We start from the raw sequence: 17,733 nt of genomic DNA on the forward strand, positions 1-17,733 counted from the left end.
TTCCCTCTCCCTTTTCTTTCCCGCCCCAATGCCAATCAGGGTACCTCTGATAGTTGCTTTAAACGCCTCCCACACTCCCATGGTGCCCACCTCTCCGTTGTCATTGAGGGAGAAGTAGTCTTCTATGGCCTTCAGGAGGGTTTGGCGTGTCTCTTTGTCATGCAGAAGGAGGTCGTTACAATTCCAACGGGAACAGACCGCCGGGGCAGGGGGGAGGCCAATCCTAATCTTAACCATGTCATGGTCGGTCCAGGGGACGGTTTCCACCCCTGCGCCGGTGACCTCCCTCTGCATGGGCGAGTCCACTAGAATGTAGTCTATTCGTGAGAAAACATCATGGGGTTTTGAGTAAAAAGTGAAGCCGGGGTTTAGGCCTTCCTTGGGTGTACTCGAGTCGCACAGCCCCAATTCCTCATTCACTTTCTGAAAGGTTGATGCCATTTTTTTGTGAAGACGGAAGTTAGGGCAAGGGTTCACGGATTTCCTATCCCTCTCGGGGCACAGCACCATATTAAAGTCCCCACCCACCAGGAGGGTGCCTTCCGTAAATGCGACTATTGTCGCCTTCATGTTTTCCCAGAAAGTGTCCTGTGACTCGTTGGGGGCATATATGCAGACCAAGGTGAACAGACGTCCCCGTACATCCCCCTTTACCATGAGGTACCGGCCTTCAGGGTCAGCTTTAGACGCTTTGAACCCAAAGTGAGCCCCGGGAGAAACCAGTAAAGCCACTCCCCTCTTCTTAGTCTGGGCAGAGGCAAAGAGCACCCGTTCTATGCTTTTGGCCTTGAGTTTGGGCTCCTTCCCCCGGACCCAGTGGGTCTCCTGCACAAAGAGAAATTGTAGATTCATCCTCTTAAATTCACGCAAAAGGAGCGACCTCTTGGTGGGTGAGTTGAGCCCACGTACATTTAAAGTCCCCACTGACAAGGATTGGAGCGAGTCATCCATTGGGGCGCAGTTTGATGCTCGTAGCTCCAATTTCGAGGATGCAAGTGTTGTAGATCTCAAATTGTGTGGTCAAGTCTCCGAGCCTTGGCGTAATATAACTATTTCCCCAACAACCCAACTTCCCCCCCTCCCTCCCCCCACCCACCTCCCCCCAGATCGCCTGGTTGTGTTGAGGCATCGTCCCAAAGTCACACAACCGGCCAACCATGTCTCCCTCCTCCGGGCTCATTACCTCTTCATAAGCTCCCTTATGAGCCCCCCCCCTTCTTCGGGGACAATACACATCGAAAAATCATATCAACCACCCCCCTTGAAACGTTCTTGAAAGAATTGATCGTCGGACTCCAATGGTTCGTTTCAGCCATTCTGAATGTCCGGAGACGTTGGGGCCACTCTCCTGAATTTCCTTTGGCCTCGTACTCTGCGCCTTTCCTTCGGAGCATTGTTCCCTTTTGGGCCCTTTGGGGCTCGCTCCCGATCGTGGTCGCCTGGTTCCAAACCCGAGCCGTCTAGGAGCTCCCCCGTCACCCTATGGATGTCGTCCTCGGTGACCAGGGCATATTTATAACCCTCGAACTCAAAAGAAAGAGAAAAAGGATACCCCCACCTGTAACGGACCCCCTTGGCCTGGAGCATTTTTGTCAGAGGGGAACAAAGGCGGCGTCTCGCCAGAGTGAAGGCCGATAAGTCTTGATAAACCGAGATCTGGGCCCCCTCCCAGTCCACCGGGCCTTTCTTGCGAGCGAGCTCGAGGATCCTGCTTTTCTCTGAGAAATAGTGGAAGCGGACTAAGACGGACCTGGGGCCTCTGGAGGCTGCCCCCGCTCTGTGGGCTCTGTCAATAGTGGGCTCGTTGGTGTTGGACCCATCAAAGAGCACTCGCACCACCGCGTTTACGACCTTGATGATGTCCGCCTGGGTTTCGCCATCTTGCTCCGGGAAATCTAAGAAGCGTAGGTTGCAGCGCAGTTCCCTATTTTCCAAGTCGTCCATTTTTAGAGAACATTTCTCCTCTCTCCTCTCCAGTTCCGATAGGCGCATGTCAAATTGCGTCTCGAAGATGCCATTCGAGGTAGTGTTATTTTCCAATGCCTGCATCCTGTCGTCTAGATTGTCCACCTTTTTGTCTAGGGAGTCCAGCCTATGGGTAATATCTGCGCGGAATCCTCTAATTTCCTCGAGAAGGGCCGCCATTCCCCTGGAGACCACGTTTGCATCTGTTGCTTCTTGCTGCGTTTGGGCCGCCATTCCAGGGGCTGTGGGGGGTTCTGGGAGCGGACGCCGGAATCTCTGTAGCGATTCCCTCCAGGACATAGGCCTACTTCGGGCCCACTTGCTCCACGGGGTCCACCACTGGGAGACCGTAGTGGGTGGGGGCCTCCCCCTCTCGGGTTTTCACCTTGTAGTTCACCACTGTTGGGGCCGTGGCCTGGGGTGGTGGAGCTAGGAGGGGGCGGGGAGGGGAGCCCCGGATCCCTCGGGGCGACTTTATGTAGCACTTGCGGGGGGTAGATGCTCCCAGGTGGGCCCGGCGCCCCAAGCCGTCTCCGGGTGCTTGTGTGGGCTACACAGGATTCTTCTCCTTCCCCCCCCCGACGGGCCTTGTTACCCCCGGCGGGTGCCCAGTTCCGGGTTGGGCCTCCTTACCTCAGGGGGTCTCTCCTGCGCCGATCGGGGGGCTCCGCGCGCTTCTGGGGTGCACGATCACGCCTCCCCGTTGGGAGTGCTTCGCGGCCTGCCGCCGCGTCCTCTTCTCGGGCTTCCGGGACCCCCTCTCGGGCCGTTGCTCCGCCGCCGACAACCGTCGGGCCGAGGTGAATGTCTGTGGCCTCGGTCGCCTGGGTCTCTGTGGGCCTTCCCTGGGCCCGGGCTCGGCGCTGCGTGCCGCGGAGCCTCTAGAGCCGCAGGGGGGAGGGACTTTGCGCCCTCTGGACTCCCGGGGCTGTAACTCCGGCTCCTTTGCACCCCCGAGGCTCGGGCTTGAGCCAGGGGTGCACTGCACCTTCGTACTGGGGGGGGGGTGTATGTCTCGCTCCGGGGGTGTCGGGGGGGGCTCAGGTCCCTCGATTAGAGCCCAGTTGGGGAGACGAGCGGAGATGCTTCAGAACATCTCGGTGCCCCCTGGTGGATCCAAAATCATATTTTATCTTCATTTGTCCAATCGGTTTCGGAAACAAATATAAATGCTGCACGCAAAACACTTTGCAGGAAAAATTCACAAAGGGCGCCTAAGCATTATGCCTGCATTTAGTCAGCCACAGGAATCCTTTGGTGTTTCGCCAGTATGAAAATACATGCTGGCGGGAAAGACGTTGTGCTATTTGAAGGAGGAGTTGGGGAGTAACAAGGACATGTACATTCGCTGCATGCCCCCAGGCTGCCATCAAATGGATTGAAGATCTCCCAGGTCGTTAAAGTGACACGTAAAGGGCATATGCCTTCCTTGTATGCTTCACTTTAATGCTACAGGGGTTTAGAAAATGACTGTCCAAGAGCGCCATTGGGTTTGCAGTGCAATGTTGAGCTGGCAGCTTAGTGGCGAACCAGAGAGTACTCAACTAATAAGGCTTAGTCCTCACGATGGTTCAGTCTGCTGAACAGTGGTCGAAGTGAGCGGGAACGGTCGGGAAAAGCATTCCACTACTTTCAGTTTTTTACTGTTAACAGTTCCACTACTTTTTTCACCCTTCTCCACTTTAACACTCATTAGCAGTTCCAGTTAAAATTAGATCTGTTTCAACTGAATTGGCTGTCAACCAGCATGACTGCGACCCTTGAAAAATGTGTTGCACAATGCTCCATTGTTGCCTACTCTGTCGGGTTCACAGCTCCACTCCTTTATTTGATACACTTCTACCACTGCTGCTGAATCAAAAGGACAACAGATGACGAATAAGATAAACACCCTTTAACGCCCTCGCTTCAAACGGAGGCAGTGGTTAATCACAGCGTAAAAAGCAAGGCGGATTGCTGTCATGCCTTGGTTTACATCTCTGTCTCATTTTACTGCAGTGGCAAGACAGAGGAGAAATACGACCTACCACCGTGCATTCCACTGTGCCTTCCACATCCGCCTTGCCAGTGCGCTCAGTTTCTCACCTGAGTAACATTTTCATGCAGGTGTGAAAGAAAACAGATTCCTATGGAAACCGCCTTGATTTTGCACCTGGTCAAAACCAGGTGTATTCCATAGGAATCCATTAGTTAGTGACTCCTTCAAAGCGTATTTGCAGGCAGCGGTTCATCTTTTACAAGAAAGTGAGGGAAACGAAAGCGTAAAAGCCTCACCTTTACTCTTTTCTTCTCTCCTTCGCCTTGCAAATGTTTAAAATTGCATGCACATAAGTATAAACGTTGGTGACTCTTTGCATGCAAATATCATTTGATTTAAATGACCTCCTGTGTATGTTTAAACCTGACAGAATGTTCTAAATTTAGATCAAACAAGGGAGCTTTTTGTGACGCAACCTTTGAGCAGGAAGTGAGGAAATGGAATGAAGCAAAGTAACCAGATAAAACAATGCAGCAAGGAAGTAGCTAATAGATGTGAAAGAAATAATGGTTCATTACAAGTTTTCCCGTATCCTGGAGGTAAATTTGCCAGGATACCAGCAAACGGATTTACCGATACTGGCACTCGTTCCGGTGGAAGGTCCACTGGATTACAAGTGATGGTATTACAGGTACCACTACCTGTAATACCAGTGATGTTTGCCTGTAAGGAGGCGGAATGTTCTTAGCTGGTGGTCATTCCACCACCTCACCGGCAGACTCATAGTTGGCTGGTGCAGTAAGGTGCCAGTATATGATAATACCAGCACATTATTAACGTACCGACCAACTCACAATGAGCCCCAGGCGCACCTTTTCGAAGCTTTCAGACAATCATTTTCACCTGTCTAGTACTGCTTCTACCAAATGCAACCATACGATTTTATACAAACATTTGAACACACATTTTAGAATACACTCCATACTCACTGCAATTGTAACTACGGTCCGGTCGGCAAAGGCAGTCATTACCACTTTCTGCAAAATATTTTCCTGAAAAGACATAGGTTTGGCAGATTTATTTCAATATTATTGGTTAATGTTCAGTTATTTTTCAATGAATTGCCACATGCACATTTTGAGACCACACCGAGATTTAAGTTACAAAAAGGCTTAGAACATCATTCAATTTAAAACAACACTGTTTTCCAGGATACTGCGGCAATGGTAGCACAGAAAGAAGGAGCAAGACTCTGGAAATGCCAAGAGGTGGCATTGCAGGGTTTTCAGCACATGATCACGATCTGTTGAACAACAACAACATTTCACAGGAGTGATCTTGGTTACATTGGCACACATGTAGTGGGTACATAGGACAATGTACATAAGTGGGTCCAGCCCAGGAATTCTCCTCTTGCTTTCCCGCCGTTGTCCCGCGCCCTCCTGGATTCTAGAATTTATCCCATCGACCCAACCCTCTTTTTCTGTGCTAGTAGTTATTGCTTAGTGGTGATATGTGTGTATTTAAAGTTGCATTTTATGGAAGGCACTGTGGACGGGGACCTACACAATGGATTATATAAAATGTTCGGACCATGACCAAAAATGTTGAACTAACAAGGACCATGAATTTGCTACCCGGGTTGTGAGTTGAGGGGTCCACGCACGTCCAATAGGCCAAGCAGGTGAGGGCAGTGGGGGTGGCCATTCGGGTTGTTCATTGGATGGATTTTTAGCCCAGGGTCAGCTCAGACAGCCAGTAGGCCAAACAGGCATCTGGTGGGTCGGCAGGGCTGCTAGGGGTCAAGGTCATGGAAACCGATGTTGCAAGGTGTAAAAGAACTATTGGGTCCCCATCATAAGTGCTTTGAAAAATTCTGTCATAAAATGCAGGTTGTTTACTTCCAAAAGTGCTGTGCTATCCTTTGTAAAATACAGTGTATCTGATGTTCAGAAACCAGGGGCATATTACGAGTACACCCCTATGAAAACCCCCCATTATGCTGTCAAAATGAGGTGCGGATAGACACCATTTCTGGTCAAGCAGAATTTGGCATAAGAAATGCATGCTTCCTCCATGTTTTATCATCTGAGAAGCTACTTGCTAGTAAAGGTTTAAAGATCTATAAAGAAATGCCATTGGCAAGTGCAGGTGGTGAGATTAAAGTGAAGCAGACTGTCTACATCCACTGGGGTGCCATCCACAGCAGTAACGGTTCTTTCTCACTCTTGGTCATCATAATTAATTTAACCAGAGACTGGAACCTTGGAAATTGACGTCTTTTAAAGGAGGTCATTTTATACAAAATGAAAAATAAATAGTAATTGCACCAAAGTTAGCTCTTGCATGCTGTTGTTTTCCCTGAATACATTCTCAAACATTTATAATGAGCAGTGTAAAACTGCAGAGTACAACCAGGAGAATTCGTCGTTTCTCTTGGTTTACTTATTGCTTGGTAAAAAAGTAGATGCCGCCTGCAAATTACACCTTGAAGGCTGTGTTTACTAATGGATTCCTTTGGAGTCTGCTCCTTGCTAGCAGGTGCTAATCTGAAGCGGGATTCCAAATGAATTTATTTGTTTCACATCTGCATGAAAATCTCATGCAGGTGAAAAAAGTTGCGCTACTACAATATGGAGGAGGACATCACAGCAGTGATGCCCACTCTTCTTCTTGCCCCCCTACACTTTAGTAGGGGACGGACATTTGCTAGAGTGCACATTCAAGGAGTAAATGCATTATCCCTGGCTTTTTGCGCTTTCATTTTGCACTCTGCTTGTGTCAACATGGACCCAAAAGGGATTTCAGAAATTGAAGTATGTTCAAAATATTATGGCATATTATATTAAGAACATGGACATTATGGGCACTTTTTAAAATGAGCGGAATGCAAATAAAAGCATCAAATCAAGTTGTAATCCTCAATTTTGCACTCCAGCGCATTTCCAGGCAATAAAAAGGGGCACAAAGTGGAGTTTGCATTTCTGAAGGGATATACATAGTGAGGTGGCGTTCACAGGGAACAGGAATGGGGAAGACTTTTGTGCAATACAACAGTAATCAGATAGCTCTGTGTTATGATAGGTTATATATAATGTGCTTAATACCCAGAGGTTTCTAAGCACGGACCCGGTGATTGAACCTGTGTTCCCCCGTGTCGTCTTGCTTCCAAGGCGAGCACATTGCCGCTGAGCTATCCTCCAGAGACACAAAGGAAGACATTTTCAGAGTGTAAATATATTATGTGGTGTATTTTAATGTAATTTATGTTAATAGAACAAACAGATTTTCAGTATGCATTTTTGTTTTAATAAACCAAAATCATACCAGAGATTATTTATGATCAAGGAGGAGTGTTTGCTTACTACCAAAAGCATGTTTAAAAAACAGAAGTAAAAGTTGACCCCATTTTCCGTTTTCAAAATACTTTCTGAAATCACTTCATGACATTAGATGAAATAATGTACTGCATATCTATTCACAGGAGGCATTTTCAATCATGTGCTTCAAAACAAAGATATTTTTGAGAAACAACTGAAAAGTGTAATATTCAAAACCATGCATAGTTTATGTTTATGTTGATGTTTATGTTTATTACTTGATAATGCGCACAAAACCCAGGGGTAGCCGGGCGCAGCAGGTACAAGGTTACTTGAGTTTAGGTGACATACAGAGGATAAAAAGCATAACAATACAGTGCATACATGTCAATACAAACAGTTGAAAATGAAAGGCTAACATGTTACAGTATTGAAGGTGTATACAAAAGGTGAATGTGTAAAAGCAGAATAGTCATGGACTGGTTTCAGGGGTATCATGGCCGTAAGTGCTGCGCGAATTAGTTGTCGTTGGACCAGAGCCAGTTTTGTACCTTACATCTGAAGTTGGTGTAGGGTAGGTTGGCCCTTAATGCAGTAGGCAATGCGTTCCACGCCTGGGCCGCTCTGACAGGGAAGCTAGCTCTTCCCGCTTTGGATCGTCTGAATCTGGGGGTTTCAAGCAGGAAGTGGTTGGTAGCCCTAGTGTGGTGTCTGGACTTTTTTCTGGTCAGTCTGGCCGAAAGGTAGGGGGGTGCTGTGTTGTTGAGCCCTTTGTGGGTGAGCGATAGTGTCTTAAGAAGGACTCTGTCGCTGATTTTAAGCCAATGGAGGTCTTTCCTGATGTTGGAAATATGTTCTCTATGGGGTATGTCAAGGGCTGCTCTAATAGCGTTATTTTTGAAGGATTTGCATTTTATTTGTGATTGTTATATTAGCTCCTGCATAGAGAGCACACTAGTTACAAAACTAGACATGTGTGAGATTTCTTCAAACCTATAGTATTATTTACATATACATATATATATATATATATGTTGCATATATAAGAAATACATTTAATATATGACAGTAGTGCACATAAAGCTATTTTCTCTATTATATATATGTAGTACCATGGACTGTCTGAAATAGACTTTCCAAAACAGGACTCAAAATGATTAACATGCGAATGATACATAATTATGCATTTTAGAATGCCGCAAAGTTCTCTTGCCATTTACAAAAGGCACATCATCTTCTCATGGATTGTATATATTTAGTACCTCATAATTCACAGCAACAGAGAAACAGTGCACAACAATAACCAAACCAGAAGGATGAGTGACATAATCAGCTAAAATGGACGGTAACCAAAGACTTTAAAAAATGGAAAACACACTACAGAAGATATCTCAGCAATCATGATAAATCAGGATTATGCTGTAAAATGGAGTAAATCTTCTGTTTGAAGGAAGATAACCTGAGTCTAATTTCGGTACAAATTAAAAAGACAAAATGTTCTTCATTTTCTGGAAATTGTAACAAATGTATAAGAGATGTATACTTTTTAATCTGCTTTATATTTCCTTAAACTTTATGGGGCATTTTACAAATTAAAATGCACAATTTATATGCAAAACTGAGATGCATTCTGCACTGTACAGAAATAAAATACATTTTGTGTTCCTGATGACAACACATGCAATGGAAAGTTCTAAGAGTGACTTTGTAACACTGTACCAATCTATTTTTATGTGTGGCAGTCACACATTTGAAATGTCATTGTTACTATTTTATTGCTCTATTCAAATGCAGATTGTAGTACTAGGGTGTGCTTTTTAATATTGAAATTGCTACCATGGAGACTAAATAATGTCAATGTATGCAAAAGATATCTTGTTGTATATTTGAGATATGAACAATATTTTATTAGAATTTCGGATGGATAATGTTTTCAAAATAAAAATAAAGGCCATGTTAATTTTCGATTACTTTATTATAAGTATCGGAATGTGCAATAGATCTATGCAAACGTACATTTAATTGTGCCCACTGTATAGTCTTGTTTGTGCTATCTACACATTATGGTAATAGTGCAACTGTCATAAGTGCTAGCACATGTCAACACTTCTGCTCAGAACTGTGATCTAGTACTACAAGCATGCATTTATTTATTTGTATTACATTTGGAGTGCACTTAACCCTATGGCGTCTAGGTGCTGGTTAAAGGCAGATAGCGGCAGGGCATCGGTAGGGTACAGTTTGGCCGTCCGTAAGGACGCTGGATGAACAGGTAAGTCTTTAGTTGTTTCCGGAATTGCCAGTAGGATGGTTCAGCTCTCAGGGCGGGAGGGAGCACATTCCAGAGTGTAGGGGCAGAGACCATATATGGGCTAAAGTTATAATCATATTTCAAGTCTCTGAAGAGTTGTGTGATCATATGCATCCTTGTTACATATGGTGATAAATATATGATTCCTTAAAAAACATGGCCATAAACACTCATAGCCTTTAATACCAGCCCTCTTGCTTGATGTAATGTAAGGGATCTTCCATTTACTGACACATATAATCAATGCAGACTGTTTAGTTTACTAATATGTAGCTTCTAATGTGTTGCAAAAAATAGTTTAAGTAGTTCAATGAAATGCATCTAAAACGGTTTCACTTTGTGCTTTAAAATAAGTACTTAAATGTAGATTCTTCCTCTCATGTGTTCAACTCCACGCACAACATAAACATACAACCATAAACACTTCCTTCTCAGTTAATGGATATAAAGTGCCACAAAAAAGCTATTTTACAATATAGTCATTTAAAACTTTGTGACAGCTTTAATAAAGTGGTGGAGTTCCAGCTGCAATTCTATTCTGTGGTGGCTGAAGCAGCAGCCATTGTGGCATCACAACCATAGCGAGATACTGATTAGAGAGCAGACGTGATGCAATTTCCTTATTACAAATCAGCACTGACATTTAGTATCCTTAACCTTGTCCACGCAGCAATGCTCCCAACAGTTCCTCCAATTACAGATGGCATGAATGACCAACGATGTGATGGATTCCATCCCATCTTCACCTAATCATGTACCTATTATGCTTTCCCAATCTTCTCTTACATAGGTCATGATCGTTCATGATCGGACCACTGGCCATAAACACATATAAAATGATTTTCCTCACGCCCTACAAACTTCAAACTGCAATCTGTTACCACGTGCAGGTGATACAACAATTTCAAACTGTTATCTCTCTTTTTTCAATTTATTTTTATCTTTTTTAAGCCTCCTTTTGTCCAATGTACAAAAGGGTAACCTAGCTCTTTATTTTATATATTTCCACAGAACTTCTTCACTTGAGAGTAAAGTTTGTATTGCGTTAGCATATCATTTAACACAGAATGGCAGTTATAATGCCAACAGCGCCCCAGCAAAGGATCACCACCATACAAAACACGCCAAAAACTCTGTCAAATGCAGAAAACCGTCTTTTTTAATTAAAATAAGCTGGCAAAGATTAGTTGGTGATTCTTGTTTTTAAGGAGTGCTTGATATTAGTGAGCTGGATAATGACATGGCACTTGCAGTGGGCAGTGATAACTAATCAGGTGGAGGTAACAGTGCTTTGGCGAGTGCAGTTGGGCAGGACAAACCAGTGGATTTCTTCGTTTTAACTTCAAGTCGATTTTGGGCTTTCTGTAAACTTTCTGTGAACTTTAGGAACATACAATTAGTGTTCCCTCTTTGCTACGCTGCCTTGTGTCCAATTGCCTGTAGAAAAAATAGGTTGCACGCATTTGCACGGGCGCATTTACAGAGTGCTTTAGAGAATGTGCAGTTGGCAATTTGGCAGGGGATGGGAGGCCGTGAGTTGTCTTTTTTGTCCTTTTGTTTCATTGTTCATTGTTACTTACAAGAACTGTCTACATATTGGATTCTAGTTGTTTTATATTCATTCTTTAATTCCATTGTTTGTCGTAAATGACCTATTTATGTACCCTTCAATCAGCTATGCCTCCAATTAACACCTTGGCTATTAGTGCCATTACCTCCTCTACAAAGTGGATTGAAAAGAAACCTGTTAAATCTCCTTCATGACAGGGAATTGCTCACGCTAGTAAGCAAGTTTTATCCCTAACAACTGACAGATGTCTTTGCACTGCAAAATCATACATAGTCAGCCCTCTTGACTCTTCGGCCAAATGCAGTAGCATGGAATTTTCACATAACATGGGTGCTGAAATCCCGACCAAATCTTAATTAATATTGTAGATCCTCTAATTCTGGAATCTGTGGCATGTTCTTCAACATTTAATCAATCCACATTTTGTAGTCACTACCCCTATTTAATGTCCGACACCTCTCTGGGCGTCCAGCCTACCGTGGTCTCTACTACGCCTTCCACTGTTCTCCGTCACACTGGTATTAGAGATCTTACTGACTCACTTTTGATGCAGATGTTTGTGGACGAGCAGAGGGGTTGACAACTAATCCCTCTGCAATGATGGCGGTTTCTCAGTCTTTCTCCCCCCTCCTGTCTCTACACACCGCCAATGAGCAGAGAGAGGAGCTTCTCATGTGGTGTCAGCCGTTATTCACTCCTCCCTGCCTCCTCCGTCTGCCTTGTCACAGTCACTGGCTATGTTCTCGATTTCTTCTGCCACTTCCTCCCTCCTTATCAATTTCACATACAAATTCCACACCCAGGAGAGTCTCATTTCCCCGCCTGGGCTCCTCCTCTTTCGTTGCAGTGACTCTAAGTGCAATGAACAGTGTTGACATCGCTTGTTAAACTTTATGAAGCTCTTGATGCTAAAATGCATATATAGAACGATCTATAGGTAGATTTCACTTCCAAAAACATACTGAATGCAGATGTTGTTAAACTTTTCGAATTGCTGGATGCTGAATTGCATATGCAGAATGACTTATTGCAAATGTTTATTTCTGAAAATATATTGAATGTTGGCGTTGTCATACAAAATGTACCTGGGGGGGGTGTCAGAAAACAAATCAAAAAAACGATCTAATTGGCAAGCCTCTGATTTAGCCTCGGACCTTCAAGTCCCACAAGGAAACAACTTATACTCATTCACGGTTAATTCTAGTGTGTCAGATGGCATGCAGGAGGGTGCTACTGATGCAACCCAAGACTTAGTACAACAATTAAAGTCGATTGTTCCTAGTGCTATCCACCCATCATTCACTATCATTGCCAATACGAAAATACAGATAAATCAAATGAGCAAAAAACGAAACATCCCCCCAAGTCATCTTACCCAAGGTCACAAAACGTTCTGCAATCTCTAACATCGCCCGATAAACCAACTTTACAGGCAAAACACCTAATCACCCAAAAATATGCCAAAATGTTAAAGAGCAGACTAAATTTGGAGAAAGAAATCCTCTTCTCCTCCCATCCAGTACGAGCCACAAGATGATGTAATATCTGCAGCAGAGTCTATGAGTCATGCAACTGGCTCTCATGAGAATTTGGCAGTTAGGCACTGTTCTTCTGCAAGAAATCTGACAGCCCCTTTTGGCCCGATTCCCATGTGTGAATCACAATTCCGCAGTTTAGAGCAAAGGAGGAATGAGATTGCTAGATCTATTTTAATTTTTAATGGCTTATCGAGGTCATGGTCGAATACAATCACGCCCATTCCAGATGATCGTGAGTGTCGTGAAAATAAGGCAAGACCTACTTCGATGAACAACAATGATGCTAAATTTCCACTTTTGGCACTTATCACACTTTAATACTACAGTGTAGAGGAGGAGCCCATCAGACTTACACTCTTAATAGATCAAACATATTAGGTATATTAAGTGACATCCAGGCAGTTGAAGACTTGTGTTCCTTGGATATCAATCACGTAGAATCTTTCCATGACCATGATTTGACTAGGTCCAGATTATGGATCCAGTCGGGTATAGTTCTAAATACCATATGGCAAGTGAGACACAAGTTATTCCAGATGGGATTTATGTTAAAACAGGGCCATCTTCTCACATGATCAGTCAGTTACATTTGCCAACTCATTTGTTGCTACTGGTCTCGCATCGTCATTAAGAATTACCTGTTTGAGGGATGTCATTGTTACAATGAGACAATAACTGGTAGAGAGATTCCCAGACCCCCCTTTGTTTGCATACATTAACTTTGGGTTTCACCCTAAGTTAACAGGGCAATTCAGACGTGGACCCCTTGCTCACTGTTCTTAGAGAGACTTGGGCAGGACAAAGGCTGATATGCAGGGAAATTTCTTCTCTGTGAAAAGGACAGTGAGCTAAAGACTTGGTAGAGTCTCTCCCAGGGGTTATTCACCCAAGAACAGGTCATTGGGCTGTGTTCATGCTGGTAGAGAGATTCCCAGACCCCCCCTTTGTTTGCTTACAATGAGACAAGTCAAAGCTGTTTCAGTCCCAAACTCTCAGGGTGCTTGGACCTCAAGACTTTCTCATGACAATGAAGGTGTACTTGATACATAACAACCCATCACTGCACACCTAAATTCCTGCAAGTTAGCGAGTTGGAACACTAGTGGTTTTAAACATCTGTTTAATACAGATCAAAATCCTCTAAGCAACTTTACATTATCCTATTGCAGGAAACTTGGTTCACTGAACTTCCAGTATGGCTTGGTTATATTCTCTCTTTGTTGCCTGCTAAATCATCGATTCAAGGTAGACCTTTGACGGGCCTTATGGTTGCTATTAAAGCAAATATAGGTCTTGTTCTGGAACCCTGGGCCACCACCAACATTTTAATACAATTAGTCAAAATTAAAACATACTCTGTCACTCCTGCTGTTCTAAACATATACTGGAATTATCTTGCAATTGTGGAGACTACTTTCTCATTTGGAGCAAATGCTGGATTTCATTGTACATGATCCAACTGTCACCTTTGTTCTGTTAGCAGTAGATTTGGACATTCATTGCCTGACAAACAAGGATGACTGGAGATCTGATGTGGCTCAAATTGATGTACGAAAGACAATGTGTCATGCTGAATGGTGCTCTTAAGGGGGATATTACCCCTCAACCGACATGGAGAAGAGGAAACCAAACAGCAACAATTGATTACATATTTGTCCAAAGAAACATGCTCAACATTATCCAGGACTTTCAGGTTTTACCGCAACAACACAGTGACCATGAACTATTAACAATGGCCTAGTAGTGATCTACTCTGCTTACTAATTCAACATATTACAATTACTCCCTGGAGCTGTTTGGTGGGAGCAATCAATTTTGATGGTCTGCTCAATCAGTGACTGATCTTGAGAAGTGTTTAAGAATTGCACGTTTAAATCTGAATCCTAGTGTGTCCTGTGAGGAGCGTCATTATGTTGCAGTTATGCGTCTATTCAAACTGCAGCCCTCCTTGAACCAGAAACCAGTATATGAACATAAACATGTCTTTGACCAGGAGGTGAATGTAAAAAAAAGTCTACCTTGAGAAAGAATATTACAGTGCTTGCTCATCTACCTCTGAGTCAAAGACCCTAAAAATGCATTACAAAAATTGGCTCAAATTTCACCACGCTGCGATTTACCAAAGAAACTCTGCTCTGATGCTCTTGGCTATAGCTTCTAAAAACAGTGCCCAAATTTGAGGAATTTTAAACTGAGCCAATCAAGGCACTGAAACCCCTTATCAAGTGAACTCGGTCTCAAAGGAGAATTGGGTGCAGTATTTCCAAGATTTGTATTCTTGTCATTCTGAACGTGATACTGACACCTCATTAAATTGGTCTACTTGTGATAACATAATAGCTGAAAAAGATGATATTTTATATCAAGTATCAAAATTAAATACTTCTAGAGTGCCAGAGCCGGATGGCCTAACGAATAGTATGCTAAAAATTCATCCTCTACAGTGGGCAGTGGCGTCACATGCCATCTTTTTAAAAGTAATTATGAAAAAGCAGCTTTCGCCAACCTGGAAAAAAGTCAATTTTTGTTCCAATACTTAAAAAGGCCGATCGACTTTTCTCTATGTGTTAGAGAGGCGAGGATGTTTTAACACCTTTCAAACAGGTTTTGTACCGGGTTTAAGAACCGCGGCCAACTTATTTGCAATTTCAGTGATTAAGTATCATGGGCTCCAACCAGACAGCCTATCTACATGGCATTTGTAGATTTCAAATCAGCATTTGATTCTGTATCAAGAGAGCTGTTGATTGCTAAAATGGAAAGGGTGAATTGTCCCCTATACATACGTGCCTTGGTCCTGCAATTCCACTCGCAAACATATGTTCAGATTCGGCTAACACCAAACGGGCATCTATCTGAACCCATTCCAACATTCTGAGGTCTGAAACAGGGTTGCATCTTAGCGTCCTCACTCTTTCACTTCTTTATAGCAGATGTTGGCCACTACTTCAAATCCGTAGTTTCTGATTCACCAAGACTTGGCTTTCTTTCTTAGCCTTGGCTACTATATGCTGTTCATCTCATAATTCTCTGGAAAACTCAGAGAGGATTACAAAATGTGTTATCAGCATTAGAGTCATATGCAGCACATAATCAATTGGTGATAAATTTAGAGAAAACAAAGATTCTCTATTCTGCCACTTAATGGCCAGCTAAAAAGTGCAATTTTGTTTGGCATCTGCAAAGATCTTGACTTGAGGTAATACATGAGTATTGTTATCTTGGCCTAACCACAATCATCCATCTGATCTCCCATTTCACTTGGGAAAAAAAAGTACATACTGCAGCTATCAAAGCCTCTGTGATGCACAGAAAATATGCCACAATTTCATTTGAGCCACTGATAAAATTTCACAAACAAAAAGTGGTACCGGTCATTACATATGGGGCAGAGACCAGAACCTATATGGATACATCTCTGTGGACTAAACTTGAACTCCAGCATACCAATGTGTGTTCTCCGTCATGAACTGCGTTTGTTATCCTTAGAGATCAATTGCATTTAGAAAATGCTAAACCTGTATAATAAATGTATTGCCTGCAAGGAACCTAGCTCTCTTCTGTCAATTTTAGCTGTACACCTTGTCTCTACTGATGATAATGTCATAGTAATTTTTTTTTTTTTAAACTTACTGCTGTTATGTTGTCTGCTGCCATTAGAGTAGACTTCTGCTAACAAACCCTGATTGGGCTAAAACAAAAGTATGGTCTTATGATTAGATCATCACCCGAGAAAAATGTACTACATATAACAAATTTAGAGACAGTAATTTCACAATCAAATGTCTAAATACTCCAGAATTATACCTAACCAAGTTTCCAGATAAGAAATAAAAAAACTTTTTTTCTACGTCTTAGACTGAATCTATTCTTGAACTACCAGCCTCATACCTGTGATAGGTTAATCCAGAGTATTTTTAATGGGGCGAGACTATCTGTAATTATTGCAGCCATTCATTTTTAGTCTTCACGCTGTTTAGATGTGATCAATTAATATATTATATCAGATGAACTGACTCAGAAAAGAATCTCTATTTTTTATATGTTTATTTTTAAAAAGAAAATATCTCTTTTTAATATGTATGTACATATTTAAGCGAGTGTATCTGTCTCAGTGTTTTTATGTGACCTATGTACATGTTTTTATTGAACCTATATGTGGTTCTATGTTTTATGTGATCGATGGATGTAACATGAAATTAACATTTTTTTAATTCCGGAAATTGAAAGTAACATTTATGTATATCTATATATTTTATTTGTTTAAAAGTTGATATTACAACCATATCAATAAAAACAATACAATATGTCATTCATTCTGTGGGATTTATAACTCATATATAATAAATCAAGTTTGGCCTTTTTCCCCATAGCATTTTTGGGGGCAATTGTGCCCATTAAAATGCACATGTTAAATTTACGAATAAGATAACACTTTTCAAAGTACAGAAATGACAATATCATGTGTTTTTTTTTAGGTTCACATTGTTTTGACAGTACACTAACCACAAAGGAACCATCCCTAAGGTGACCCACTCTCAGCCTATAATGGGTAATAAACGTATTGGGATGCACCCAAGTAGTGGCCCCGCAAAGTAACCCCCTGTGTTTCCGCCGAGGAGGCCGCCATACACCTGGTAGACTGACCCTTTACACCCAAGGGAACAGGAAGACCAGCTTCCGGGTAACCCATTTCAATCAGTGTCCTAATCCACCAACTAATGGACACCACAGAAGCTTGCCACCCCACCACAGCAGCCCCAAACGTAACCAAAAGGCTATCAGACTGTCTGACAACAGCCGTTGTGGCCAAATAAGCCAGGACAAACCTTCTCACAATCAAGGAGTGCCAAACCACTTTCTATGGCGACAGGCAGTCAGGGAAAAATGCCGGGAGGACCACATCTTGTGACAAGGGAAACTTTGAAGCCACTTTAGGTAAAAAAATGAGGATCACACCTCAGGACAAGACAGTCGGGAAGGATAAGCAAAAAGGTTGGGGTGACAAAGGAAAGCCACAATTTCCCCCAGATGATGTGCCTATGTGATGG

At 42.9% G+C, this 17,733-nt stretch overlaps 1 protein-coding gene across 4 annotated transcripts in view; it reads right to left on the reverse strand.

The window, feature by feature from the left end:
• ABCC9 (ATP binding cassette subfamily C member 9) overlaps positions 1-17,733 on the reverse strand; it is a 1,387,936-nt gene that overhangs the window by 90,551 nt on the left and 1,279,652 nt on the right. For all 4 annotated transcript variants that reach the window (XM_069628445.1, XM_069628446.1, XM_069628447.1 and 1 more), the window contains one exon: positions 4,933-4,995. In XM_069628445.1, coding sequence (XP_069484546.1) covers positions 4,933-4,995 — 63 coding nt within the window. The remainder of the gene's footprint in view (positions 1-4,932; positions 4,996-17,733) is intronic.

This window comes from Ambystoma mexicanum, chromosome 12 (genome assembly GCF_040938575.1).
Source record: "Ambystoma mexicanum isolate Mex_15411 chromosome 12, UKY_AmexF1_1, whole genome shotgun sequence".
In the NCBI taxonomy this organism is placed as follows: Eukaryota; Metazoa; Chordata; class Amphibia; order Caudata; family Ambystomatidae; genus Ambystoma; species Ambystoma mexicanum.